The 21,538-nt window shown below is 37.3% G+C and overlaps 1 protein-coding gene and 1 pseudogene across 2 annotated transcripts; both read right to left on the bottom strand.

Annotated features, from left to right (window-relative positions):
- Positions 1-1,159: 1,159 nt before the first annotated feature.
- Positions 1,160-5,682, bottom strand: LOC144664933 (immunoglobulin superfamily DCC subclass member 3-like; annotated as a pseudogene). The gene is made up of 5 exons (XR_013572879.1): positions 5,637-5,682; positions 4,971-5,288; positions 4,489-4,724; positions 3,109-3,334; positions 1,160-2,659 (listed from the first exon to the last, which is right to left on the bottom strand). The product of XR_013572879.1 is annotated as an immunoglobulin superfamily DCC subclass member 3-like (transcript).
- On the bottom strand, positions 5,665-15,820 carry LOC144665696 (uncharacterized). The gene is made up of 7 exons (XM_078526986.1): positions 15,748-15,820; positions 15,021-15,330; positions 13,322-13,651; positions 12,580-12,897; positions 11,828-12,100; positions 10,391-10,624; positions 5,665-8,168 (listed from the first exon to the last, which is right to left on the bottom strand). The coding sequence occupies exons 2-7, from the start codon at positions 15,277-15,279 to the stop codon at positions 7,861-7,863; spliced, it is 1,722 nt and encodes a 573-aa protein (XP_078383112.1). The 5' UTR covers positions 15,280-15,330; positions 15,748-15,820; the 3' UTR covers positions 5,665-7,860.
- Between the last annotated feature and the right edge of the window lie 5,718 nt (positions 15,821-21,538).

Below are 21,538 nucleotides of genomic sequence, written 5' to 3' on the forward strand. Positions count from 1 at the left end.
AGTACTTTCTACTTGTTTAAAGATACTGAAGAACAGTAATGGACATTCTTCTTACATGTACTACATGTTTCATATGAAGATATTACATATAATCGATCTTAGGATACTTTATGGTATGCACAAGATCAACTCATTTCCAACAGTACTAGATGGTGCTGCAAATATCCCACTGAAGACGCCTGAAAAAAGTTTTGCTCATGGGAGACTACAATTGCACTAAACTGAGTTCCAGCTGGTCTAAATATGTCACTGAAAAAGATACATGCATGTGCAATCAAAAGCCCATGGTGTGCTTCAAAACAATTCTAGAGACACTACAGATGGTACTCAGGATATATATGTGCATCTAAGATTATGTGACCCTTCAAGGTCCTTAAAGGGCTTATAAAAACACCAAAGATGTTACTCATAAATTTTGCCATAGTCACCAACGTTTATAAACTTCTAGTTGTACATATACAATGTACATGCATATACAGTTGACAATATGGACATCAGAACAGACCCAAGTGACCAAGTTACTGCCAGTTGCTGATTTAACTGATGTCTGGACTACTCATTCCAAAAGATACATGTATGTAAATCAAAAGCCCATGGTCTGCTTTAAAACAATTCTAGAGACACTACAGATGGTACTCTGGATATACATGTGCAACTATGTTCATGTAAAGTGACCCTTCAAGGACTTATAAAAACACCAAAGATGTTACTCAAAAATGTGGCCATAGTCACCTTTAAAACGACGTTTATAAACTTGTAGTTGTACATATACTATGTAAATGCATATACAGTTAACAATATGGACATCAGAATAGACCCAAGTGACCAGGTTACTGCCATTGCTGATTTAACTGAGGTCTGGGCTACTCGGTCCAAGAACTACTGCATAGTGTGCTTTGCAGTTCTTTTGTAATCAACAAGGTTTCTTAAACATGAGGAGTTAGAAATATAAATATTATTCTGTTGAAATGTGTTTTGTCTTAAGTTAGTTTTGCGTCTAAAATGGAAATACACACGCTCCTAAGATTATTTGTAAACTAGTGTATGGTCCACTTTGACATAGATCTTTTTACTAGCTAGGCTGAAACGTATTTAGTCTGATCACGAATGAAACATAACCCCCCTCCCCCCCCCCCCCCACAAAAAAAAAAACAAAAACAACTACCCCTACAAAACTCTCTTATCCGTAGAGGCTCCTTCAGTGGGGAAGGCAAAAAAACACGAAAAATGAAAAAATAGGGGGGCTTTTGTTGCCATTCTCCCCAGGCTCCACACGCTTACTTTTCACCTCTCCCCATTTCCCAGCCCGTACGAAACTAAAGGGGCCTCTGCGAAGGAGAGAGGCTCCAAAAACAATCAGCAACTGTTCCTCAGACGACCCATTTGTGGACAGTGTGTTCTTTCACCAACAACCGTCATCCTGCGTACATCAGGTTTGGAGGAAATAAAATGATGCAAGTCAACATAAAAACAGCGTTTCAAACTGAAAAGTAAACTCATTTGACTTATTCTCAAGCGAAATTATTATTATTCTGTCAATTGATTTGCCATATTGCATTCTGCACTTACCTTTGAAACTCTGAGTTATTATCTGATTGTTTTTTGCCATGTCCAAGACGCACATTTTTAGGCCCGGGAAGTTGCAGCGAAGTTGACACTTTGTCTCGGGCAGAAACGTTTTAGAGAGGCCCAAAATGACTTTTTTTCCTAATTATCCCTATGCTTCTTTCGTGATCCTTTTATTTCTGTTAAGATGCGCGCCGCTTTTGCTGTTTATTAAGAAAGGCAAACAGATCACGCACGGAAAAAATAATAAGCGAATCCGCCAGGACTTTTGTGCTACTGCTTTAATTTTCTTATCCTAAGAAATCGTTTCTAACAGCACCAAACATCGAAAACATATTTCGAAGTACCATAGAATTTCACTCGCTTAAAAGACGTGAGCTTTTGCCTATAGCTTGTGAAATTTTAAATACATTTTCTCAGACTGTGATAAGAAATCATTGTTGGTGTTATTACGGATAATTACGTACACTGATTTACCTTTTATTAAGGATTAAGGTTAGGAAATAACACTATAGGATTTAAATTATTCTGGTACTCGATTTTTGTCCAACTCAAACAAATATTACTCGACTTCCTGGTGGATTCCGTCTTAAAACTTTTTCCCGAAGCACTAAAATCACGGAATTTCTAAAAAGTTAGTAGTAGTCAGCACGATTGTTCCATCAAACGGGGGATCTCGGGCGAACAAAAAGAGTAAATCTCTCTGAGCCTAGTGATCCACAAGGAAAAACAAAAGTGAAAGTACAAATTATATACTTTAGTTAAAGAAATAACTTTATCGATTCAACCAAGATAAAACACCTCCACCTCACAGGTGTGAAGGTGTAAGTCCCAGCCAGGATTGTTTTCTTGTCTTGTACTCCACTTGGAACAGAGTAGGAGTTGCCAAAGTTTGTGAATGAATTAGTGTTACTGTTTGCATTTTCATTTATGCAGATGTCGTGTCCTCCACCAAATGTTACACCATGACTTTTGCTCCTCTAAATAGCATGGGATGTCCTTGTTACCATACTCTTGAATGGATTTACACCTTCTTTGTTTCCAAGAAAAAATGTGAAGGCATTGGAAGTAGAAGTGTATCCACCGCTGGACTCTGAAAAGCAACATAATACAGAATAAGCATTACAGTATAAAGAAATTTGTCTTCCTTTCGCGAACTTTTAAGTCAAATTACCTCATTAAGACTTGTTTTTGATCCCATATTTTTTTTTAAATTAAAAAGGATTGGAGGCAAGAACAAAATAAGAATGTTCATGGCGTTTGCAATAAAATTAAAATAGTACTTAAACATTGTAATTTATAGGGATGCGGTGAATGCGTTAAAAATATATGCTTTCTTTTTCTCTACTTTTTTATGTTTAAACTTCAATTTATTTTTTTGCTCGCGGATGTTCTACATTTACAAATAAAATTTTGTTTTCACAATAGTATTCAGGTGTGAGAGTGATAACTCTGGTGGCCAGGTGGGATAGGGGAGCGTGCTAGCCTTGTACAATGACGTCCAGTATGAATACTAAGAAAAGAAGAAATGATATTATTTACCCCAGGAAACGTCCGTGTATCCCCCAAACACGTACTGTCCCTTTTTGATGATGGTAACCGTGTCACGTTTCCCATCACACCTGCTGTGGAAGGTACTGACAGCCCAGCCGTGACTGGAGGCGCGGTAGCATAGCACCCACTGTGGGTGACTTCCAACAGCAGGCGTGAGGAATTGATGAAGGCGACTTTGATAAAATGAATTACCGGCTATTATAGCTGAAAGAATCTATAAAATAAAATAAAATAAAATAAAGTTTAAGCGAAATTTTGTTTACTCAGGGATCTGCCCTAATTTTTGATGATAATCCTTAACATGAATTTGATTACGTCGATCAAGCACTTGTGCAATGCTAAGTACCGAGTGTAGTCCTCTTCTGTCTGTAATTTCACCAGTGATTAAAAATACCGGACGGTAAGACGTACAAAGTGGGAGCAAATTTGTTAAATTAAAGCACCAGTATGTTTAGTAATAGTAATTGGGCCTAGTGGGGTACAATTTAGGGAGTAGTCGGGCGAGTAATTTCCAAATCGGCCGAACGCGCAGCGCGACTCCCAGCACAACTACCCTCTGAATTGTCGACGGCGAGGTCTAACTATTAATAAATCGTATCCACAACAAGTTTCAAGGTTAGAAAGTCTATTATGGCAAAATTCAATACTCAGTAGTTGAAATAAAATCATCGAAATCATGAATGCATCAATCCATAGTAAGATGACAACCAGCCGATTCTGCAAAAAGCCATAACGCAAACAGGCATAACGTACTTTTCTAGCGCTTTTCTCGGTCGCGCGTATTCCCTTTTCATTTAAAAAAAAATACTTTTAAATATTTATTCTTAAAATGAAAGTATCATTTGGGGGCTGGCTTTTCTCTGGTTTGATATATACTAAAACAATCATTCACCTTAGTGTCGGCGAAAAACGGTCGATATTAACATCGCCGGTTCGCGGCTCGGTAAATATCAACACTATTGACCTCTACTTCGGTGAATAATTGTTAATTATTTTATAAGCCGAAGGAACTGAACGTTCTATTCTATATCTCTCCATGCCATAAGGCACATAAGGCTTAAGCCGAAGGAACTGAACGTACTATTGGTTAACTGATTAATTTATGTAAACATAAATTCTCTGTGATATGTTCCGTATTACATGTTATTGACTACATAAGTTAAAGATCTTTAACGGAAGTAAACCATTTTTTACGTCCACATTTGAAGTGCAAGTTTAAGAGACGCGGTAGCATCTTGAAACGCACGAAAATAATAGTGACTTTTAAAAGGGTCGTTTCTTTTATTGCTATTTGTTGAAATGTTTAAAACATATCTTTATCTAGTACTCACCTGGATGAGTATATTTTAATGTTGTCAATGTACTAACAGATCCAAGCTTGTTAGTGGATTTACACTGATAAGTACCAGCATCTTGAGAAGCAAAGTTGGAGATTGTCATTGTGCCATTCTTAACTGTGGTTCGACCTTGTGGTAACGGAACAACTCCTCTGGACCAAACAATTTTTGGTGGCAAAAAACCAAAGGCTCGGCAGGAAACCATCCCTGCTGAATTCCCAACAACTCTCAAAACTCTTTTGGGAATCTGGATAAATTTTGGAGGAACTGAATGAATAAATGAAAAGTTAGAAAATCATTAAAACTAGACTCCTATTGGTAACTCTTTGTAACGTAGCAATTTGATTAGACATAAAGACTTTTGAATAGATATAGAGACCAAACGATCGATAGAAGACACTTGGAGTGGGTGTGCACTTTTTCTTGCTATGTGGCAAAGTATTCAAAAGAGTACACAATTCATGTAAACCATAATATCTCGATTTTCTATGTTTACTTTCCAGAGCAGCTTACCTTCCACTACAAGTTTCACCATTTTCTCACTTTCTCCAAAGATATTTGTAGCCGTGCCAACGTAACTCCCCGAGTCATTGTAACCAGCACTCCTGATCTGTAGCTTATTATCTTGACCGTCCGTATTCACCAGTCCTGAGCCACTTATTTTACTCCAGGATACGCTAGGCTTTGGAATACCATCAGCTGAGCAGTAAAACGTGGCGGTCTGGTTCTGAGTGACAGTGAGTGAGGCAGGAGATACAATCATCTCTGGAGCAGATATGGACTCCCCTGGTTCACTTTTAGGTCCCGGATGTCCAGCAGCTCCTGGATTACCTTGAAAACAAAAGAATAAAGATCAGCTTGTATAAAATGACATATAAGATTCAGTGTCACATTCTATCCGCGTTATTTGTACAATGTATATATTTTGTAAGTTCTAATTGAATGAGTTTTGTGATAGACAATAAGCGTCGGCTATTTTAAAATGTGATGGTCATAAACTCTCAATAGGAGCTAGAGTCTGAGACGTTTTTCAAGGTGGTTTTTCAAGAGAAATAGTTTTTGTCAATTGTAGTAATGTCATCATAATCACTCTTTTTATAATTCTCACGAACAACGCGATCGTCAGCAGAATCGCAGCAAAAGACAAAATGGAGGAAGCCTTGTGAAGATTGTCGCTACGTTTGTCTGTGGACATTTCTTTCGACTCTTTTACGCAGATATCCATTGCTCTTAGATGCTTGATGAATTGTGAGCGAAGATTTACAGTGGAATTTCGCTGAACACACAAACACTGTACGTGATATTTGATTTCAGCGGGTCAAGAGTTGCATATAAATAACGAATACTTGCAATATTAGATTACAGAAAAAGATCCAGAATCCCGGAAAACGAGGACTTATGCCAAAAAATAACACAACTACGTTCCTGGTGTAAATATGTATCAGTTCTTCTTTATATATTTTTTATTCTTCAGTCTATTTTTGAACCACGTAGGGTCAACACTTTTTTTTACTTGAGCATGGGGCAGTGGTAATATGTTATGTTCCCCTTTTCTCTATTTTGATTAAATAATTTTATTATTTAGATTCAATTGCTATCTTCATTTTTCGACGATACCATTTTTATTTCAGTCTAAATGATTTTAATTACCACCATGTGTGCTACACATAGTAATAAAATGGCGGGAATCCACTGTTGCAGGAGTCCAGTATGTGCAAGCTTGGCTCACAAATACCATCAAACCAACTATACACACGCGCATTTGATATATTTTCCAAAATTGCGGACGAAACTGATCTGTTTAAATGTAAGATTGCATTAGTGTAGTGTCTAACCTTTGTTTTACGTATATATAAATTAATCAATAAAAGCACTAACGCAACGCAAACAAAAAATGGAAAGTGGTCATTCTTCAATCTTGCATATCGCATTCACCCTTCCTTTACATCCTTTACATGAGTGAACCAGATATCATTTTCACGTAGTGAAACCAATCATTTTCGCTCTTTATTCGCGCACGGACCGGGTTGGGGTTAAGGGCTCGAAAGGCTGCCGCTAACGCCTGGATGTGTTAACTGATTAATCAATGAACATGACTAGTGGGTCGGCAGTCTTTCAAGAACGTATACTGTAATCTTTCTTTCTTTTTATTAGAATAGGATGACTAAGAAACGCTTTGTTTTAAAGCTTGCTATCTGTCGACCAAGCAACCCTCAAGCAAGACTTCAGTCAATTAAGTAAATGGGTCATTGTAAAGTAGGAGCCTGGCTAGGTGGAATGTTTATTATTTTTTTTTTTTTTTCATTTGAACAGATCGGATAATGAGCTTTTAGACAACGAGATGCATGGTTGGAAAAGTTCACAGCCTGCCAGTGGTCGTTTCCAGTCCAATACTGACACACCAGCTCCATTTTAAAGGAGGGCTGTATTTTAGATTTCACGCAGCATTTTGATAACAGTAACACACAACACTGAGAATAAAACAAGAATTTATTATTTTTAATTTAAGCATACGTGATAATTACATGGAACAAACATAGTTACAATATATATATATATATATATATATATATATATATATAAAATATATAGAGTATACAACGTTTAACGCAATGAAAATAAGAGTTGACAAGAGTTAATCGAACCTTAACACGCTTAAAATTGTATCGAAAGTCAAAAATAATTATCGCTCTCTCGACAGGCAAACGATTTCAACTCTCGCGTATTCTCATGACATTAGAGCGCGTGATGGTCGGTTATCATTAAAAAAACTCTCCTGTAAAATCTGATCCTTCATTTCTCGTTCACCCTCATGTTTGATCTCAGCACATGATGTGCACTTCAAAAAATGTTCACTAGCAAAGGTTTGCACTATTCTGTTTTAAAGTTTTAATGACACATATTATATATTAATATAATTTTAATAATATTATCTTTACTGATGTTCAAACAAAAAATTGTAGTGCCGTGACTTTTTGTTTTGCCGTGACAGTTGTGGGCCACCGTAGGACCAAGTTTAGACAAATTCAAAAGACATGCGATAAAACTTCGACTCGACATTCAGAGTCATAAATGTATGATGAAAGACAAATCAGGCTAATAACGAGGTAATTATATACATTTTATGGGAGAATGGTATAAAAGCTTTTGTAAGTCCTGACTCAGATAAATCATACTGTGATACGAAGCTACTATCTGTAAGAGACTTTATGGACTCTTTGGACTTTTTACTCTCCCATCAGTGTGGGGCTATGTTTTCAGGCTAGCATTTTTAATCAATGTTAGGCGATAAGCGGCTGGTTATCGTGTCTACAAAAAAGATTAAAAATAAAGCCAAAAAAGTAAAGGAAATGAAATTAATAATACTAAATTAATACAGATGTCGTAAAACACATCCATTAATTCAACCAAGATAAAACACCTCCCAGTCATCAGGTGTGAAGGTACGAGTCCCAGCCAGGATTGTGTTACTGTTTTGTACTCCACTTGGAACAGAGTAGGAGTGACCAAAGTGTGTGTATGAATTAGTGTTGCTGTTTGCATTGTGTGCAATGTAGATGTCATGCCCACCAAATATCGGACCATAACCTGAGTTCCTGTAGATTGCATTAGACGGTCTAGTCACCATGCTCTTGAATGGCGCCAGGCCTTCTTTGTTGCGGAGAGAAAATATGAACGCATTGGTCGTATAACTGTAACCACCGCTGGAGCCTGGATAACAACGTAAAAAAGAAATATTAATGATATGAAAAAGGCGAAAAACATGAAACTGCATAAGTGGATTTTTCAAAATGCTATCAAGTTCGGTCACCAAATGTTGGACCATAAGCTGAATTCTTGTAAATTGTATACGATGTAGATGATTGTTTCACCGTGCTCTTAAATGGTGGCAGACCTTCTTTGTTGAGTAGTGAAAATATGAACGTATTGGGAGTGGAGGCATAAGTACCACTGCTGGACCCTAATAGAGGGTGGAAAAAAGAACCATTACAAAACTTGCATTGTAAAAAATTAGTCCACAAAATGTCGAGCAAAATTTACAACAGTAAGATTAACCCTCGGACGAACAAGAGGGGGGGGGTTGGGTATGCCACCCCCCCATAAGGTCTTTCCAAATTTTGAAAAAACGATTTACTCTAAAATGATGAAACTTTCAGTAGCTGTTCATTCATCCTTTGCGGAAATTTTGATATGTCAACTATGTGTCCATGGTAATTGACGTTGCCATGGCAACGTCATGAACACAAGCATTTTTCTTAATTTTTTCCAGTTTTTTAAAACAGAAGTGCAAGATGTGTTTATTTTTACATTCCGTAGGCATTCTGGCTTGATTTTGCATCAATTTCCGTTATTTTCTGACTTTCTAAGAAAATGTTGAAATCCAAGATGGCGGATCCAAGATGGCGGCTCTAATGACGTCACGTGACCTTATATGACGTCACAGCCAATTAAAATTATGTCATCTTGTAGAGTAAGCTAAGGGCTTTCTTCTCAGTTCAAATAATTTCGCTACGCCTTAATATAACGAAAACTCCGGAGAGGGGTTTCATCCACCCCCCCACCCCCCCCCCCTTGTACGATGGTGGGGGTGTGAGTTTGCTTGTACGTCCGAGGGTTAAAAGACAGAGACTTCTTTCTGCGATCCTGAACTGATTGTTGTCTTAAGTATTTTGGGTTTAAATTCTTAGTATTAGTTATGTCTTAAATAACTACAGACGAGATCTAAAACCATTAAACTCAGCACAGAGTGTAGAAGGCTTTTAGCACAGGAACTAATATAAACTATAACATACGTGAACGTTACGAATAATTTTGCGTGGAGTTTCATTCATTTTTCATTAAACCGTCAATGCTTAATTTTCAATTGGATCTGAAACAGTGGTTAAAAAACCACTCTTTGGGTGTGCCACTGTGAATTCCTATTTATTTTTTATTTTTTTTTTAATTATGTCCTCATGTCCTTCGTAACATAAAGGGAGAAAAAATGTATCAAAGAATTGGGTGCCTTTTCGATGGTATAAGTACACCAAATAGACCTTGAGAGGAAAAACAGTGTTTTCGGTCTCGGTTCCCGATCTCTTAGTTCTACACGTCTTCTACCAAACATTTTCTCCTAATAATTCGTGTCCTCAAGGATTTCATATTCATCTTCTTATTATAAAATATTAGGAATTTTTAGCTAGCAACACGAGTACGACACTAAGTACGACAACGACTTTCGAATTTATTTTTTGTTACGGTTAGTCTCGGGCGTTAAGTTACCGGCCCCTGCTACAGTGCTACTGAACAGTTGAATTAAAGACTATATAACGGTACAAGATTGATGTGAAACGGGTGCCAGTCTCATATTTGTGTTCCGAAAAAAATAGATACCTATTTTTTCTTTCCGGGCTTTTATTATTATTATTATTATTTTACATTTACACAAGCGCAAGTCTGATAAAGACAGATGAATGAAATGCAAAGCAATTAGCAATTTCTTACCACTGCTCGGTATACGTAACACGGTCTTGTTAACTTTCGTGTTATTTTGTTAACTCTCGTGTGGCCATTGCAAATGACACTTTCAGTGTTTCTGTCATTTGCAAAGGATCAGGGTTTCGCCCAAAACGTTATTTAAGTGAAGCGTTGCGTGAATTGACCTAATAACGTCACCGCTTCAGTACCTTTATTGTACCTAACATTTCTTTACTTTGGTTTCTTCATATTTATACAATATGTATGTAATTCCAGTTGAGATAAGCTCTTCCTTCGTAATGGTGATCTTGTTGTTAAGTTGTTGTTGTTGTTTTTTTTCTGGGAGCTTTAACATGTGTGGAATGTTTTCTTATGGGGAATGGGCTAGGTGTTGCTGGCGGTGGGAGCAGCTTTCCCTCTAATTCTAATTAATTTCTCAGAGGCAATGAAGTACAGACATGGAATATTCTATTTACCCCAAGGTACATCAGTGTATCCTCCAAACACGTACTGTCCATTTTTGATGATGGTAACCGTGTCACGTTTCCCATCACACCTGCTGTGGAAGGTACTGACAGCCCAGCCGTGACTGGTGGCGCGGTAGCAAAGCACCCAACGAGGGTGACTTCCAACAGCGGGCGTTAAGAACTGGTCAAGGTGACTTTGATAAAATGTATTGCCAGCTATTATTGCTGAGAGGGTCGACAAATCTGAACAGAAACAAAAATAGACTTAGGGTCTTTTCATTCAATCAGAGTTTCGAGTTTTTTTCTTATTTATTTTTTTATCATTATCTAGCACAGGGATCCCACACTTATGGAGCGATTGTTGATGTTTCAAAATTATAAGGGAATGTATTGAAAACGTTCAAACGTTCCAGTAAGAATGAACTGTAGCGAGTAATATTCACAGTTATGCTCAAAATAAACGTAAAATTACCTCAATAGTTGTGCTTTGTCGTCCTTGTAGCTCAAAACGGCCAATTTTAGCGATTTGGTGGGTTTTTACGATGCTGTCTACTGTACGTAATAAGAGTTCTCCCTATGGCTTTATAGACGGGCTTAGTAGCGTTATTTCCTTTTTGGGTTACATTGAAGCGTGACAACCGATAACGCAAGTATAAAGGTGAAACGGCTGCTCTGATCGTGAATTGTTTAAACCGCTTCTACGTCTGTTTTCTTTTTTACACTAAAGCCCAAGAAATATAACTTGTCTCTCTTGTTTATATCTTGCACCATCCATTCTAACTGTCCGGTTCTTTTTTTGCTTTGTGGTGTATTATGCATGGTAATTAAAATCCCTCTTCCCGATATCATCTAAGCATTTTCAAGTTGCTGATGAGAGATGAGTCGTAGTAAGCCAAACAGAATAGGTGACGTAAAAAGCCCTTACTAGGAAAGAAGTAATTAAAATCCCTCTTACCCATGCCCCTTCCCCCATCCTGAAAATTTCAATTGGCTGATGAAAGATGACCTAGTCCAAGCCAATCAGAATGCGTGACCTTCAATACCCTTCCTCAAAAAAAAAAAACTTACCGAAACTATGAGACAGGCCCTTTGCCGCTAGTGGCCTGGGCCCGTCTAATTTATACTTGGATGCTCAAATTTCGTTGAAAATACATCTAATCTAAATAATGGGATAACTTAAATATTGTAGAGTTTTGATAAAATTAATTAAGAGATTAAATGAAAACATAAGATACAATTAATCATTTTTCGGATGCAATATAACTTGCAGAAGTAATGCCAGTAAAACAGAAGCTGGTTCAAACGAGGGCTCACTTAAAAGACTTTTGGTTGGTATTATTATAGAAGAGAATTTAAAAAGAAACTTTCTTAACGTGTCAATAGCAGATAGCCTGTGAATATTCCATACCAATTTGTTTAATTTGGATGAAATAGATTTATTTTCACCTTGTTTAACATAATGCAATGTTGTTAATGTACTGACAGATCCCAGCTTGTTGGTGGCTTTACACTGATAAGGACCAATGTCTTGAGGACTAAAGTTGGAGATATTCAGTGTGCCATTCTTAACTGCGGTTCGACCTTGTGGTAACGGAACAAGTCCTCTGGACCAAATAATTGATGGTGGCGGAAAACCAAAGGCTCGGCAAGAAATCGAAGCGATCGTGTTCCCTATTACTTTTATAACTCTATCAGGAGTCTCAATGAACTGCGGAGGAACTGAATAAATAAGGGAAACAAACTAAATCATTAACCATAATAATCACATTATTCACCTCAGTGAGTACATACAGGAGCAAATACTATATATTATTTTCAAACTTCCTACATAAAATGAGGAACTATATACTTATAACATTGACATCGACAATTATTTAGTATCTATGATATGCTGGACACAATGGATTGCTTAATCATGTCAGGGAACAAACTTAGCAGTGCAACAATATTTAAACATTGAAGCAAAACTGAAACATCTTTAACGAAAAGAAGCGAAAATAAAACAACAACAAACACAAAAACCATCATTCGTTTACAAAAAATGCAGTCCACCTTATTGAAATCCGTCCACAAGAAAATAAAACTTGCATCGACTTTCGACTTCACTTGCAATTGGCTGGGGATAATAATGTTTTTTTTTTTTATAGGTACCCAATTGGCAGATCAGCAAACGTGATTTCTATTCAAAAATAACTTACCTTCCACGAAAAGTTTCACCTCCTTCTCACTTTTTCCCAAGACGTTTGTAGCCGTGCAAACGTAACTCCCCGAGTCATTGTAACCAGCACTCCTGATCTGTAGCTTATTATCTTGACGGGCCGTATTCACCAGTCCTGCACCACTTATTTTACTCCAGGATACCTTAGGCTTTGGATTACCATTAGCTGAGCAGTAAACCGTGGCGGTCTGGTTCTGAGTGACAGTTACTAAGGTAGGAGATACAATCACCTCTGGAGCAGATATGGACTCCCCTGGTTCACCTTTAGGTCCCGGATGTCCAGGAGCTCCTGGATTACCTTGAAAAGAAAACAATAAAGATCAGCTTGTATAAAATGACAAATAGGATTCAGTGTCACATTCTATCCGCGTTATTTGTACAATGTATACATTTTGTAAGTTCTAATTGAATGAGTTTTTGTGATAGACAATAAGCGTCGGCTATTTTAAAATGTGATGGTCATAAACTCTCAATAAGAGCTAGAGTCTGAGACGTTTTTCAAGGTGGTTTTTCAAGGGAAATAGTTTATGTCAATTGTAGTTATGTCATCATAATCACTCTTTTTATAAAATTTTTCCATTGCCTGGTCTCAGTTTAGAAACGATTTTGAAGTGATATAACAACATTTACCCTATGATGAATCTTACTCTTACTGAAATTAATAAAAATAGCTTATTGCTTCAGGGAGAAAGTGAAAAAAAAAACTAGAAAATCACGTCTACCTTTTTCACCTTTGATTCCGGGAGTTCCAAGATCCCCCTTCATTCCTTGTTTGCCGGGTTCACCTTGTGTTCCCATGATTCCTTTCGTTCCCTTTTTACCCTTGGTTCCTTTGGGCCCTCGTTTCCCGCGATTCCCTTGATTTCCTTTCGGTCCGGGGGGTCCTGCCACACACACTCTGCTTGGAGCGAGGCAGTAAGACTCTAAAGATTCCGCAACAATCGAAGTTACGAATCTCTTAAGACCTGTACCATCGCCGACTTCCTTTAGCTTAGAATTGTTGTGGTTGGTTTTTAAGTTGCGACGGACAATTTTGCTCCTATATCCGTCGCCTGTGGGGAAATAATTAAAGAAGATATTAACATTATACAAACTTCTGTGTAACATGAATAATTATTTTAATTTTATTTCTATGGGTTTTTACTCTTACTATTCCCACGACTGGTCGAAATGTCATTTCTCTTTTCGATAACTGAATGATTCAATTTCAACAGACAAGTAGGGAGAACAAACAAAGAAAATTATTAATTTGTTGATAATGTGTTGATGAAGCACTAATCGTTTTTTTTTTTCATATGTATATAACCTGTTTCTTGCCAAGTTTTGCTGAAGGTCAGTAAAGGTCTTCCATTCATTCAGTTTCATGAAATAAAATACAAACCGGGTCACTGCATGGTTTTGGCATGTCTCCATTTCGAGAAAAGACTAGATTGTCTTTAATTAAAGTCTGCTGAATTGCAAAAAACTTAAAGCCGTAATTTTAAATGGCAATCAAAGAAATTTGTACAAGTTGGACTTGAATGACGTCGTCACATACTGACAATTTAATAACGGCATGCTAAGCTTTGCGGTGCTAGCGTCGAATCAATGATGAATAAGCAAGTACCAATTCAGTAATTTTCTTGTCCTCAAAATGAATGGATTAAATGTTAACTTCTTACGTTTATGACCTCCCATATTCTACTAGCAATTCCTATAGATATCTAATCAAACTTATAAACAATTCATCAAAGAAAACTGAAGAAAATTTGTGTTGGAAGTGTACGGTCAACTCCAGTTACATGTAATAATAACGTGTTCAGTTGTTTCGACAACCTATACGTGATTTTCGTCAGCAATTCAGTTGCTGTACCTTTACAGTAGCAGGAACTGGTAACATCGAGGTTCCCGAGCAAGGATGTAGTTGTTTTTTGTGCATATCGGATATTACAGAAAATATTGATGAAACTGATCGAGCTAATAAAATAATGCCATTCTATACATCCGAGAACAGTTTATTCAATTAACTAATGTTTGGCTCATTCAATCTAAATTAAAAAAAATAACATTTTGAACTGTTTCTGGGAATTTCCGACGTTAAAATATTTTAAGGGGACCCTCCATATTGATAACAGTTTGAAACAACCTGAAGAAGACCATTAAAACTGGTCGAAGCGTCGGTTTTAATAAAATATTTTAACCAACCTCGTTCCCAGCCTGGGAACGAGGTTGTATTTTAACCTCGAGAAATCTCGGAAACAGTTCAAAACTTTAATTTTTATAAAGATGAGAGGTGAAAGTTTCAGGAATACGATCAATCTAAATTTTAAATAAATTCTTGAACTTGTATTTGCCTGTATGATTATTGTTATCCAAGATTATCGAACCGTTCTGTTTTAATTCTACGGAACAACAACAAATCCTTATTCCTACAAGACTTACCACTGACAATATCAAAGTTCTCTTTCACACGAGCTTGATGAGTAACTTCTTGTTCTTTCAGAGCATCTTTGATTTGTTGAATTTGCAGCGTGAATTTTGAATCCATCATTTTCGTGTCATGGACCACTGTCTCCATTCTCACGAACAGCGCGATCGTCAACAGAATCGCAGCGAAAGACAAAATGGATGAAGCCTTGTGAAGATTGTCGCTACGTTTGTCTGTGGACTGTTCTTTCGACTCTTTTACGCAGATATCCATTGCTCTTTGATGCTTGAATTGCGAAAGGAGATTTACAACAGTGGAATTTCGCTGAACACACGAACACTGTACGTGATATTTTATTTCAGCGGGTCAAGAGTTGCGTATAACTAACAAATACCTGTAATATTAGATTACAGTAAAAGATCCAGAATCCCACTGACAATATCAAAGTTCTCTTTCACACGAGATTGATGAGTAACTTCTTGTTCTCTCAGAGCATCTTTGATTTGTTGAATTTGCAGCGTGAATTTTGAATCAATCATTTTCGTGTCATGGACCACTGTCTCCATTCTCACGAACAGCGCAATCGTCAACAGAATCGCAGCAAAAGACAAAATGGAGGAAGCCTTGTGAAGATTGTCGCTACGTTTGTCTGTGGACAGTATTTTGGACTCTTTCACGCAGATATCCATTACTCTTCGATGTTTAAGTTGTGAGCGAAGATTTACAACAGTGGTATTTCACTAAACACACGAACACTGTACGTGATGTTTGACTTTAGCAGGTCGAGACTCGCATATACATTGCACTTTAAATAACAACATCCGCAATATTATATTACGATAATGATAGCATCTTAATCGCGTCAAAATATTTAAATTGTCCCCGTTTAATCTACGTCTGTTGTGACTTAAAGTGACTAAATACAGTTTTCCGACCTTTTGAGTACGCGTCCTTTACATTGCTCTGACGCTTAAACCGTTGAAAATTTAGCAATTTTTAAAATTTACAAGATCAGCTACTGCATTTGTAATTTTTGCGTTTTTCGCAGCTTTATGTTTTCACGTAATGTCCTAGAATGTTTAAAAAATTTCCTTTGTTAAATTTCATCAGATTTTTTGTAATCAGCAGTTTTCTTGCTTTCTAAACTACAGCCTTGCAAAATTCTTAAAATTCTAATGACTGGTTCTTTAGAAATCGTGCCTGTCTTTCTGGAAAGACAATAAAATGCGCGATCGCAGCTTTTTGATTAACCGTGCATGCGCAAAACCTAAATTTTGCTTGTTTTAAAGCCTTGAGCGCGCGCGCTTGGATTCGAATCCAGAGAGCGCGGGGAAACTGTGTCAGCCACCTTAGTCCTGGTTCATAAGCAAGCGCATTTCATCTTTTGTTTTCCAAGAGTGCAGATGATTTGCTTTTGCAAAGTTTTCACGCACAAACCAGTTAAGGAAGCTCAAGCACAAACGCAAACAAACAAACGTACAAAAGCTAGGAAACGGGAGTTCCTCATTATTCGTTCAAGTATTCACGTTTATTTTAATTGTGAGACATTTTATCTATCCAGTTTTCACGCATTTGTTTCTCTATACAAAAAAATTAAAAGAGTTTGACACTATTTCTCTGAATGCATGACAGGCACTGTCTACAGCAACATAACAGATTTATACGTATTTTTGTATTAATTCAATAGGCAGAACGGCCTCTTCCTTGGTGGCGCTCCTTGCCCTTTTATATAATGTTTATATATAACGTTATTTTAAGGAGGCTCGATGTAGTTTTTTTAGCCGAAGGGTGGTTGTTTCGAAAAATAAAATTATCTAGAAAGCCAATGTTCAATTTTTGCCAAAATACACCATAATGATCACATATGACCAAATTTTAATTTTTTACCCGTCATTTGGTCACAAAGGTTACCATAGCAACGATTGACGTTTTCTTTTGTTCTCAAACAAGCTTGATTTTTCTCGAAATCGAGATTGACTCTTGGCATTTATATTTTGATATGTTAAAGTTTAGTAGATTGACTAACTGTTGACTAAATTTTAGAAAATCGAACATTGGCTTCCTAGTTAATTTTTATTTTCAAAACAACCACCCTTCGGCTAAAAAAACTACATCGAGCCTCCTTAAAACGAGCGGGATGAAAATTATCCAGACTCCGTTGAGTTTTTGTTTTGAATGTTTTTTATTGTTAAGGATTATATTTTTTAACCACCTTTGAAAATATATTTTTGCCATCAATTTGTTCGCGACATTATTCGTTGTGAAAGCGATCGAGCCTTTTAAAGATAAAACAAATTTAAATTCTGAAAATCAATATCTTCTTGGCGATGACAAGAGTAAAGAGTACTAGTATTTTAAATTAGCAAAAGTATGGTGAATAACACTGTCTTATTTGTTAGTCATTTTTTTTTTTGCCTGATACTTAACTTTAAATTGTATTCCGTTAAAACTAGTAAGTCGTCAGACTCAACTGATTTTCTTGATCATTGCCATCCAAGACTGAGATAGAGTGTATGAAATGAAATTAACCAAAATATATGTGGCTAAAACTGGCTTGTCAAGCTACGTGGTCGCGAACGTCTTGTCATGCGACGGTAAGCTCAGTAACTTTAATTCATCAGGATTCATTGATGTGTAAAATAATGTTTGAAAGTACACGTATAACCCTTGCAATTTCGCAGTAAATTTATTAATAGAGCATTATTTTTATAATGGGGTTTACCTCCAAGCGCCAATAAGACCTAAATTTTAGCCCCTTAAGAAAAGACAAGTAAAAAATCAGCTCAATTAAACCCAGCCGGAAAAGGTGGATTGTCTAATCAACCGAATGACAAACGGACTCAATCGTGTCATTACAACGTACAGTCACCTACTTTTTCGGCGAGAACGATTATCAAAAATAAAGAGGAAGGCATTTATTGCGAGAATATTAATAATTAAAATCATTAATTCAGCTGACTTTAAAACACAGAAATTATTTAACATTAAAGTAACAATATTGATCAGGCTTTATGAGAGAGCTGATAAAGCAGACGCTGATTACAGGTCGAACCAAGTCACAATTTTGTATTAATCTTGGGCCTTTGTACCGAAGGTAGCCACACAATTTTGATTTCGTCTTTATGCAAATTATTTCATCCTGTTCGAACTTGATTTCGTCTTGAATTTCTATTCAATTTTTCTAAAGGGGTGAATAGGAGTACGCAAATCCGTCGAAAAGTGCTATTTGTTTTGGCCAAAACTGTTAATCCGCCTTTATCTTCGTATTACGTACTTGAAAGCTTTGTGTGATATAGTTTCACTGCGACAGACGGTAGATGCTGTTTTTTATGCTAATTTTTTTTTTAAAAAGAAGTTTTGTTTTGTTGCTAGTTTTTGCGACAATTCCGCCAACGTACCGACGAAGACCGACCAAAGTGAACCGAATCGAAATCCTTAAATCCGCTCAATGTATCGCAAAAAATCTGGCCGTAATCCGGGCGCTTTTTAAGGCCAAAATCCTCGAACCTATTTACCTCCCATCATTCCTCAATTAGCAAAGGCACAACTGTTTAACGATCACCGCACAAAATATTAGTTGATAATTACTGTACAATAAATAAAATAAGATTCCATCAAAATCCCAAAATACCTTCAGAGATAAACGGCGTCAAATCAATATCCTCAATCGTAACATGACGGCTTCAAATATAACCGTTTAACCATCGAAATGTGTTTTTCCCGAATGTGGAAAAAAAAGAAAAGAAAAGTAAACTTAAAATATCTGGGGTCGTAACGACGGAATACCTTGTCCTGAAAGCGAGCTTATGCAGTCAACACGGATTTGCGTTTTAAAAATTAATATTTTTTGGCGGCGGCAAGGAGCCTGAAATCTTTAATTTGTACATTGCCGGCTACAATTTTTGACTGGAACAAACAAATTGAGAATAGCCAGTATTGTCTTCTTGTTTTTTCGCCTGTTTTGACTTTAAAAAGTTTAAACACCTTTCTGCTGAAACCGGTATAAAGAAGTGATAACTGAAAGGCAATCCTGCGTCAGAGAAAATCTAAACTGAATTTCATTAAAATGTAAGCCCTCAGGCTCATTTCTGACTTATGACTTGTTATGTCCGAAAAGACTTAGAGAAGACCGCAGAGATGTGTTAGGGACGATTAAAGATTACGTTGAAACTAACATCGTCATATATAAATGCTGTTCCGATCTTACAAACAATATATTGACTGAGCATCGTTACGTTTGAGTGAGGAGAGGAAGCGAGCATTCGAGGTTAAAATTGAGTTGTTATAAGTCCAAGTACAGGCCTGTGTCCATCCTAGTGCTACTCGATAAAGTATTTGAGAGATGTTTGAATAGACAGCTAGTTCAGCACTTCTCAGGTATCCTTTCAAAATTCCTTTCAGCTTACAGAAAGGGATACAGTTGTGAGTGCGTATTACTGCGACTTGTTGAAGACTGGAGACGGGCGCTGGACAAGAAGTGCGTGGTGGGGACTGTAGTAATGGATCTGAGTAAGGCATTCGATATTATCCCTCACGATCTACTATTAGCAAAGCTTGCAGCCTATGGAATTTCTCCTCACAGCTTAAACGTACTGAGGAGCTACTTACACGATCGCAGGCAGCGTGTCCGGATTGGAAATGTTACATCGGATGTGTCAGCAATATCAAGGGGAGTTCCACAGGGGTCCGTTTTAGGGCCCCTACTATTTAACATTTTTCTTAATGACTTATTCTACTTCATCGAGGAGGCAAAACTATCGAATTACGCCGACGATAACCAGATCTACTACTCTGATGTTGACCCAGCTAAGGTCGAATACGTCCTTAACAAAGAACTTGCCGTAGCCTGTAAGTGGTTCAGAGATAACAAGATGACTCTCAACCCTGAGAAGTGCAAGGCGCTTGTTCTCTCTAGCAACAATCGTGCTCACATATCTTTATATGCAGACGGAGAAATTATTCCTCGTGTGTATGAGGTTGAGCTGTTAGGAGTCGTTATAGACGACGCGTTAAACTTTAGCACGCACGTTTCTAAAATTATTAAGAAAGCAGGAAAACAACTTGACGTTATTTGTAGATTACGAAATGTTTTGTCTTCCTCTTCCAAGCTATGCCTGTATGATTCCTTTGTGATGTCTTATTTTACTTATTGCTCTTCGATATGGCATAATTGTCTAAAATCAGACAGCGATAAACTAGAGAAACTTCACGAAAGAGCCCTACGTTACATCTATAAGGGCAGGTCTTCTAGCTCCGCTTCTCTGTGCAGCCGCATAGGCTACACATTAAGTGAACGTCGCATTCAAGATACACTTATTATAATATTCAAATGCCTTAACAACTTAGCACCTGTGTATCTTAAGGACCTCTTCTGTGTCAGGGACAATATCAAGAACTTGAGAGGCATTAATAAGATTGTCTTACCTAAGGTCAATACGACCAAGTATGGACTGAAGTCTGTAAGATACTGGGCGGCGAACGCCTGGAATCAACTGCCAGACCGAGTAAGAACAATTGCTACACTACAGGCCTTTCGTAATGCTGTGCGCAGCTAGATAGTCCCTTTTTAATTTTAATTTAATTTAATACTTATTTATTAATGAATTTTTCGTTCTGTATATATTTTTACATTTGTAATTTATTTTCTCGGCATATTAGCATATGTTTTGCTAGGGGCCTAGCCAGCCCCCGTCAGCTCCGAGGGTAAATAAATTTTATTGATTGATTGATTGATTGATCACGGACCGTGACTTGGGTGAAATATTCTTTGTCATAACTAACAGGAGGTGGAACAATGTCAGTATTTGAACTATCCGGTAAATTACACAAATTGCCAATGAAAGTAAGTGGAAGTAATTATCAAACGTTCGCAAGTCAAACGCCTTTCTCTATCTAAAAATTAACGTTGGAAATATTGCGAAGAAATCTTTGTGAATGACTTAGCTTTGCAGTGATACGATCGCGATCACACACAACTCAACACGCTGATCTTTTAACTATTTGCTTAAATTGATTTGGAAGCGCTGTATGTTAGCCCTGTTAAAAAAGTGATAAATTCTTTAAAGTGATTCGAAGCAAGCGGTAAACCGCAGGGCTCGAGAAGCACGCTGGAAACATAACCCCCGTGTCACGTGACTGCCGTGTGACACGAAGTATTAACAGAGAGCGAGAATGTTTTCGTTTCGGTGGTTCTCTCGAGAATCGAGAATCGAGCATCGAGAATCTTGCCGAATTTGTCAACTCTGTATTCTTCCGGGTACTGTGACATGCGTGGCGTGACAGTGCGATTAATATTTGTATCTTCTGCAGTTCAGGACGCTTCCCAACAAAAAACTATTCGTATTTGGCCTGGATGTGGGCAACAGTGGAGTTGGGGACTTCCTGTCAGTGTGAAGAAAAGTGGGGCCTATGTCATGGGGCCGCTGCAGAAGCGTTGAAATTTTTTTAATATTCGGGGGTTTTCCCTTCTGATCATGATAGTTTATCATTCTACTCCTGTTTCTCTAACTGAAACTAAGATAAAGATCCCTTT

This window comes from Oculina patagonica, chromosome 9, assembly GCF_052425735.1.
Source record: "Oculina patagonica isolate OP01 chromosome 9, crgOcupat, whole genome shotgun sequence".
Classification (NCBI taxonomy): Eukaryota; Metazoa; Cnidaria; class Anthozoa; order Scleractinia; family Oculinidae; genus Oculina; species Oculina patagonica.